General features: G+C 48.6%; 1 protein-coding gene across 1 annotated transcript; it reads left to right on the top strand.

Moving 5' to 3' along the window:
- The first annotated feature begins 201 nt into the window (after positions 1-201).
- Positions 202-2,003, top strand: LOC147975860 (uncharacterized). Its single transcript, XM_087519685.1, has 3 exons — positions 202-497; positions 841-1,150; positions 1,229-2,003. Exons 2-3 carry the CDS (start codon positions 842-844, stop codon positions 1,808-1,810), a joined length of 891 nt encoding a protein of 296 aa, XP_087375811.1. The 5' UTR covers positions 202-497; position 841; the 3' UTR covers positions 1,811-2,003.
- Positions 2,004-9,013: the final 7,010 nt, after the last annotated feature.

Raw genomic sequence — 9,013 nt, 5'->3', positions numbered from 1 at the left:
AAGGGGGAGAAAAGAGAAGCAGAAGTTGCAAAAGCTAGTGCTTCCCCATAGTGTATTTTCGCAGCAGCGAAACCCCCAACTTCAATCGTGCACTTTTAGTTGTCCCCTGGAAGTTTAGTAGTATTTACCCATGTTTGCCACTCGCAAGTGAAAAACGATTGGGCCTATTCCTCCCGAGCGAGACATCCAGTAGCACGCCCCACCCCTCGTTCTCCCCATCCACCCGAGCGGCAGCTAGGGTTCCTAGCCGCCGCCAGCACCGCCGCCGGCCCTCCACCGCCGCGCGCCCAGCCACCGGCGCCGCCTCCCGCGTCGCCTCCCCGCTGCGACCTCCTCCCTCGTCCACTACCCGCCGGACCTCCTCCCTTCGCCTCCCCGCGGCCCCTCCCCGCCGCGACCTCATCCCTCCTCTGCCGCCGGCCCTCCACCGCCGCGCGCCCAGCCGCCGGCGACGCCTCCCGCAACTCCAGCGCGACCTACTCCCTCCATTCTGCAAGGTACTGCGCCCCTTTCCTTCCACTCCCCAACCCCCTCCCACCTCCTGTACAAGTAGAAAGAGGCTGATTTTTTTGCTCGTTCATATTGTTGTGTATTTATGATGTAAAGTGGATGAAATTTTGATGGGATGATGCATATTGCTTGTCATATTGTTGTATATTGATGTGAAATCGATGAAATTTTGATAGTATCGCTGCACATTGTCGTGTGTTCCTGTACAGTGATGAATACTTGCTGCATTTTGCTCTACATTGCATGATTGCTTGCTGCAGATTGCTATGCAATTGATTGCTGGACCATATATATTGATCTAGTGCTATGTCATTTTTTTATTGACTGAAGTATGACTGAAAAGGCTGTGTGGGATGATGCCCATTTGAAGAAACTCATTGATATATTGAGAGAAGAGGTTTCAAATGGAAATAGACCATTAGGTCATCTAAGCAAGAAGGGCTGGAAAAATGTTTTGGAGAAATGGGAAGCAAGAACGGGAAAGAAGTATCCCAAGGATAAATTCAAGAACAAATGGGATGCAATAAAAAATGAGTATGTTTGGTTCATGGAGCTGAAAAATGAAGCTACTGGACTTGGATGGAATGATGCAAAGGGGACCGTTGATTGCTCAAGAGAATGGTGGGACGAACATGTTGTGGTAAGAGTTTGCAATTTTTTTAATTGACATGCTTTATATGATTGCAGTACCTAACCTGCATTCTTATTATTATTTCAGAGATGCCAGGAGAGGACAAAAAAGAAATGCAACCATTTGAAGTTCAAAAGGCATGGACCAAAGCACCTTGAAGATTTGCATGTCATATTTCAGAATGTACATGTCACTGGGGCTAGTGCTTCTTGTGCTGGAGATATTTTCTCCGATGAATCAAGTGATGACAATGCAGTTCTTTTGGAGAAACCAGAAGATAATGCTGAAATAAAATTGTCCTCTATGAAGAAACCAAGTGCAAGCAAGAAGCGCAAGAAACCCTCTAATGTAAATGAGGAGAAGGATGAAAAGAGTCCCTTCTTACGGTTTTACAAGCAGACATGTCAGAAGATAGAAAGTGGAGTCGACAAGATAACCTCAAGTGTGGAGGCATCATCGGCGCCAACCAACCATGTCCCTCCCATTTCGGAGGTCATGAAGATGGTGAAAGAATGTGGTGTCAAAGAAGAAACTGCTCTCATGCACACAACGCTCACTCTTATGGTGAAGCCTGACTTTAGGGAAATCTTCAATGCTCTTGAAACAAAAGAAGGGAGGCTTGATTATCTGAAGAGGGAGCATGAGAGGGAGATGTTGAAGCACGTGTAGGCTTATGTTCTAGAACTATATTTGGTTACGTCGTGGTCTTGTGGATCAAATGTGTTTTGTTGTAGACCATATTTGCTTATGTTGTGAACCATATTTGCTTATGTTTTGGAACCATGCTTGCTTATGTTATGAACCATATTTATTTCATTTGTCGCGACATGATTGTGTTGTGAACAATATTTGTTTATGTTTCCAGCAGTATACATATTGTTAAAATTATTTCTTAAGTTGTTGACCATGATGGAACCATGATTGTATTTTAACATCTTTATGTTCCTGTGTAGATGGATTCAAGGATGGAAGAAGTGGCCAAAAAGGGCCAGGAGGGATTGAAAGTTCTAGCTGAACTTGGGAAGCAGGCTGCTATTATGGGAAACCTAGGTAACCTCTATGTTGAGCGGTACATGAACAAAATATATAGATTGCCTCAGCAAACAGGACTTCAATGGGTCATGGAGTGTTATGGTCGTCCCCAATACTTTTATAAAATGTTTCGGATGAGCACTGATGTTTTCATTGCACTTCATGATTTGCTTGTCTCTACATAAGGTTTGACATCAACCACTAATGTTTCCTCAATTGAATCACTGGCCATGTTCTTATGGATCGTTGGAGGCCCTCAATCATTTGCTCAAGTTGAGAACCGCTTTGTACGGTCACTTTGGACAGTTCATACAAAGTTTAAGGAAGTTCTGTTATGTTTGCACAAGTTAGCGAAAGATATCATCAAACCGACAGATCCTACTTTTAGCTATGAGCATGAAAGTATTAAAGATGAAAGTTTCTGGCCTCATTTCAAAGGTGCTATTGGTGCAATAGATGGATCACATGTGCCAGTTTCAGTACCAGCGGATGATGCGGTTAACCATAGATGTCGGCATGGTTTTACATCTCAGAATGTGCTTGCAATATGTGACTTTCACATGAGGTTTACCTTTGTGGTTGCGGGTTGGCCGGGTTGTGCACATGACACAAGGATCCCGAATCATGCATTATCACATTTCTCTTCATTTCCCGTACCTCCCAAAGGTATAACATACTAACAAAAAATCCCATCGGTAATTCTATTCTTATGTGTGACGCTAATTTCTTGTACATTTTCAGGGAAATATTATCTTGTGGACTCTGGATATCCAAATAGAATGGGATACCTTGCTCCTTTCAAGGGGAGTACATACCATCTACCGGAATTCCGTCTTCGTCGTGACCGTCCACCTCAAGGGAAGTATGAGGTGTTCAACTTTCTACATTCATCCCTTCGAAATGTTGTTGAACGTACTTTTGGGGTGCTCAAGCAGAAGTGGCGCATATTGAAAGGAGTCCCACGTTTCTCACCTCATACATAGAAGCATATCATCATTGCTTGCATGGCATTGCATAATTTCATTCATGATAGCAAGTTGCGTGACAAAATTTTTGATAAATGTGATGCCGATGATGAGTATGTACCTCCAGTGCTACGGCGAGAGGTGGCACCAACACAAACTGATCTGGTTGAAGAGGAGGAGAACGAAGATAGCATGAACAATATTCGTAGTAGGATAGCCGATGCTTGTCTAGCGATGGCAACATAAGTTTAGCTATGTTGACAGAGGTCATCATCATGTGAACCATATGTGTTTTGTATGGTGCATGTGTTTTGTAATAATATTATGGGATCACTATCTATTTTATGCAACATCAAAGTATAGTCGTTTGCGTATATGTTAGCAATGAATGGCCTGAATTGTAATTTTTCTCCTTTGAAAAATGATAGTTCAATTACCTACAAATGTATATATATCACTGCTTTACAGTCAATCAGCATATAAACAAACTCACTCAGGTCTCAGGGGCATTACAGACAATTCACAGCCACATCTACAATTTCATAGTCGTTTTAACCAAACAGCCTCCAGCTTTTGTAGAGCAGCATTTTCACAGCAGCTTTTCCACAGCAGCTTTTTCAGAATCTGCAGCTCAACCAAACACATCCTAAGTCTAGGTCTTTATGCATTTCTTACGCAAAACACTAGAGAAAACATACCATCATCATGGAGCTAAAGCACTGGCGCGGCTCGTGCCGGTACCACCACCTGGAGAAGGATCGTGTGATGCTTGTCTGGAGGCATGCTGCACCAAAGATCATTTGCAATGTCTCGTTAGCGTGATGACACTCAAATGTTAATACTAGTAACTAATAAGCATTCAAATTAAACTCATCGTGGTCCCCGGAGCAATCTCTGGCATCGACAGAGGCGTCTGACTGGCCTTCTGGCACACAGACTGCACATTTGGTTTTGACGGGTCAGCCATACTCGTTAGTAATGGAACGAACATTACATGAATAATTTGGCTAATATGCAGAAGAAACTTACCACGTGGAGCTCGTACAAGGTCCGGTTTTGCATGTCATTTCGTGCCCTCTCCTCCTCAATCAGCCTTGTTCTCTTCTCCTCCAACTCCCGCTGCTTCTCCTCCACCTCCCGGCCCCTATCTGCCAAAAGAGCCTGGGTTCTATCTCTCTCACTTTGAAGAGCAGCCTGCAACACCACTCCTCGTTAGCATTGTAATCATCGATGGCCGCACACACAATGTAATGGTGGAAAGATACCTGAGTCCGTATAACTAACCTAGAAGGTGAGCTCGACTGGACGTTGACGAGGCCTCATTTCAGGAGAGGAGCTCGGCTGGCACGCCTTTATCTCCGGGAGAGTGCGAGGACAACCGATAAGTCCATCTCCAATGGCTATCGAGCCATGGGACCTCCTGCCACCAGATATCATCACCAGCTCCGGATCGAACTGCCTGCTCGGGTTAAAGTCCTCCCCTTTCCTCGCCTTCCCCTTATCTCTATACTTCACGAGTTTTTTGGGGGAGATGATGTTGTGAAGTTCTTTGGATTATCGAGGTCAGATGCCTCGAATGCCTTGACCTTCTTGTATGACCCACTATGGGCCATGGCATAGAGGTCGAACACCTCTGGCACCTCCACTTTATTGTGTTTTTCCTGAAAGAGAGGAAAAAAGTAAATTAGTAATTAAAGGTCTCAAGCTAGCATGAAGAATGAATTGCATGAATTATGAAGGAAACCACATACCCAGTTCTGCCCAAACTGAAATAAGTTGGCGCTGCCTTGATTTTGTGGCACACCTACCATTTGGGCATGCTTGTCCTTGGCATTGTTGTGCTGGGCAAGACATTCCTTTGAGAACCACTCTACGACCAACACCTCCCAACAGTCCATCTGATCCACACACCATCTCGGGGGCACCTAAGTTAGTAAAGAGAAACTTGAGCGCAACACCTACGAATGAAATCAAGGAAACTAAGTACAAGGCCTTAAGAATAGGTAATTACCGTCATGTACTGCTCCTTCTGCAGAAACTTCTCGCGGCATGCCGGCTTGGGCTTCTTAACACAACGCGAGGCGTAGTAGTCTCGAACAGCCTGCACCCGAGCCTCGTGCCGTAAGTTCTGTAGTAGGCGCCTACACTCGGTGTCGATAACCTTTGTCGTGGCCTCCTATATCCCTCCTCACACATGTAGAAGGTCTGCAATCAAATGAGACAACATTGATTAGTACAATAACTAGCTATTTGAAGAATTTTAATTGTGTAAAGGAGAAATTACCCAAAAGCTTCTGATCACCATCTCTGCACTCGCGTGGCACAAGACACCGTCGATCATCACCTCTGGTGGGGCTGGGGCAACCAAGTAGTGCTCCCAACTCAATCCTAGCTCCGTAACCTGACCCTCACCGGGCAACATGACAAAACCTGGGAAGTTTTGCCGGCAAAGCACACCAAGGACGGAGTTGGGCCTGCGCACAATATCAGCTGGTGCCAACCCCTGCAGTATGACAAGGCCAACACATTAGATATTTGAAGAAACATGAAGGCAAATGGTACAAAGAGAGTAAATATGCACTTACCTCTCCCCATCAGGGTAAATCAACCACCTCTGCTCGCGGGTCACCGACACGGACTGGAGTCGTGCACAACCACGCAGGTAGACGGCGGCCACTAACCACCTTGCCCTCGCTATCAGTCGGACCCCCGCCACCATCGGCAAGGGCACTCGGCCCCTCAGGCAGACCCATCCATGCACCCCATCCAGACGTCTCCAGGGACGGAGTCTCACAGGGCCAATTCTCATGGGCCGAAGGCCCTCGACCCGAGGCTCATGGACCGGAGTCCGCGTAGCCTCCGACTCAGACCCGTTCACCCTAGCAGCCTTGTGCTCGGGTGAATCAGCTAGGGGTGGCGGCAAGGAAGGCATAGGAGCTTGCCTACCTCTCCCACGGCTACGTCCTCCCCGACCTCCTCCCCCGGTGGGCAATGACATCGACAAAGAAGCGCCCACCGGTATCTTCAACACCCCGGAGAGTCTGGGGCGGAATGGAAGTACCCCTCCCACCACACACCAATGAAGAAGGAGCCTCGGAATGCTCCTTACCCATGCCCACTATCTTTCAACACCTTCCATGACATAGAGTAAACCAAATTAGTACAACATAAATTTTTTTAATACCGACATGAATAACAATATGTGTATGATAGTACTAGCTAGTGTATCATCATCAAGTACATCAAAACTTAGGAACCCCTCTGCCCCGACCGTCAACCCCTTGGGGACCAGCGATCCTCGGCCCGGTTCTGTCAGCACCGACGCAACCCCTAACCTTGACCTGGTTCCGTCGGCGCCGACGCACCCCTAACCTCGACCTGGTTCCGTCGGTGCCGACGCACCCCTAACCTCGACCCATGCCTCGCCCTCGACACCTCGACCCCTCGGCGACTCTCGACCCCTTCATTGTGAGCATTGGGCGGCTGGTGTCATAGCTTAAGATGCGGACGTGCCCGAGCTGAAGGTCATAAGCACGGGCAAACTGCTTCCATCCATTCTTCGTGCACAGATGGAAGCAGTTAACCCATGCTCATGACCTTCAGCTCTGGGACATCCTCATCTTTAGCTAGGACACTAGTCAGTCAGCACTCGGACCGGAAGATCCTCGACCCTTGACCCCTCGGCCCTCGACCCCTTCATTGTGAGCATTGGGCGGCTGTTATCGTAGCTTAAGATGCAGACGTCACTGAGCTAAAGGTCATCAGCGCGGGCGAACTTCTTCCATCCGTTCTTCACGCACGGATGGAAGCAGTTCACCCACACTCATGACCTTCAGCTCGGGGACGTCCTCATCTTAAGCTACGACACCAGTCGGTCAGCACTTGGACCGGAAGTTTCTCGACCCCTCCGCCCTCGACCCCTTGGAGACCGGTGATGCTTGACCCTCTGCCCCTACCCTTGACCCCTTTGGCGACCAGTGATCCTCGACCCGGTTTCATTGGCGCCGACGCATGCCTAATCTCGACCCTCGACCCCTCGAAGAAGAACAAGAAGAAGAAGAAGAAGAAGAGGAAGAAGAAGAATAAGAAGAAGAAGAAGAAGAAGAAGAGGAGGAGGAGGAGGAGAAAATAAGAAGAAGAAGAAGAAGAAGAAGAAGAAGAAAAGGAGAAGAGGAAGAGGTGGGGCTGGTGGGCCGTTAGGGCTTGGGCCTCCACTGGACCCCACCCACTTCTTTGCCGTCTGCTAGCAGGCGACAAAGAATCATTGCCATCCGCAAGCAGTATGCTTTTTGTGAGTGAGGGAGTCCTGGATTAGGGGGTATCCGGACAGCCGAATTATATCCTTTGGCCGGACTGTTGGACTATGAGGATACAAGATAGAAGACTTCGTCCCGTGTCCGGATGGGACTCTCCTTGGCGTGGAAGGGAAGCTTGGCAATATGGATATATAGATCTCCTTCCTTGTAACCGACTCTGTGTAACCCTAGCCCCCTCCGATGTCTATATAAACCGGAGGGTTTAGTCCGTAGGACCAACAACAACAACAATCATACCATAGGCTAGCTTCTAGGGTTTAGCCTCTTTGATCTCGTGGTAGATCAACTCTTGTACTACTCATATTATCAAGAACAATCAAGCACTACGTAGGGTATTACCTCCATCAAGAGGGCCCGAACCTGGGTAAACATCATGTCACCCGCCTCCTGTTACCATCTGCCTAGACGCACAGTTCGGGACCCCCTACCCGAGATCCACCGGTTTTGACACCGACATTGGTGCTTTCATTGAGAGTTCCTCTGTGTTGTCATCGTTAGGCTTGATGGCTCCTTCGATCATGGATAGCGATGCAGTCCAGGGTGAGACTTTTCTCCCCGGACAGATCTTTGTATTCGGCGGCTTCGCACTACGGGCCAACTCGCTTGGCCATCTGGAGCAGATCGAGAGTTACGCCCCTAGCCACCAGGTCAGGGTTGGAAGCTTAAACTACACAGCTGACATCCGCGGAGACTTGATCTTCGACGGAATCGAGACCCTGCCGAGTGAACCACACGGTCACGATGAGCATGATTTAGCTCTACCATCGGACAGTGTTCAGGACACCGTACCGGCAACCACTCCGACCCTCAATTCGGAGCCAATTGCGCCATCCATGGATGGGTGGATAGACCCCGCCACGGAGGCCGCATTCTCAGCGGCGATCGAGCCGAGTATCGACCTTACCCTTCACGAGAGTCGTGACACCAAACTGTCGGATTCTTCCCCGGCCACGGACTCCGAACCGCCTGCGCCCGTGCCTATCGAATCCGACTAGGCGCCGATCATGGAGTTGACCTCCGCGGATATCTTTCAGCACTCGCCCTTTGGCGACATGCTGAACTCATTAAGGTCTCTCTCCTTGTCAGGAGAGTCCTGGCCGAACTATGTCCGGCAGGATTGGGATGCGGATGACGAAGAAATTCGCCGCCCACCCACCACCTACTTAGTAGCCACTGTCGACAATTTGACCGACATGCTCGACTTTGACTCTGAAGACATCGACGGTATGGACGATGATGCAGGAGATGAACAAGAACCACTGCCCACAGGGCACTGGACAGCCACCTCATCATATAATGTATATAAGGTGGACACACCCAAAGAAGGCAAGGGCGACGGGACAACGGAGGATGACCCCTCCAAGAAGCAACCCAAGCGCCAACGTCAGCGGCGCCGCTCTAAGTCTCGCCAAGGCAAAAGCGGCGATACCGACATAGGAGATAATAGCACTCCGGACAGTGCCGAAGATGACGATAATCCCCTCCAGCAAGATTTAGAGCAGGAGGATGGAGAAGCCAGCCCTCCCGAGAGAGCGGCAGATGGAGAGGCGGAGGATGAT

The sequence above is a fragment of the Triticum urartu genome, chromosome 4A (assembly GCF_056163025.1).
Source record: "Triticum urartu cultivar PI428250 chromosome 4A, HENAU_Tu73, whole genome shotgun sequence".
Lineage (NCBI taxonomy): Eukaryota > Viridiplantae > Streptophyta > Magnoliopsida > Poales > Poaceae > Triticum > Triticum urartu.
This window is presented reverse-complemented; position numbering and strand designations above follow the sequence as displayed.

Coding starts and splice junctions, on each gene's coding strand:
- LOC147975860 (XM_087519685.1), top strand. CDS start 842: ATGACTGAAAAGGCTGTGTGGGATGATGCCCATTTGAAGAAACTCATT. Junction 1,151..1,228: donor GGTGGGACGAACATGTTGTG/GTAAGAGTTTGC, acceptor TTATTATTTCAG/AGATGCCAGGAGAGGACAAA.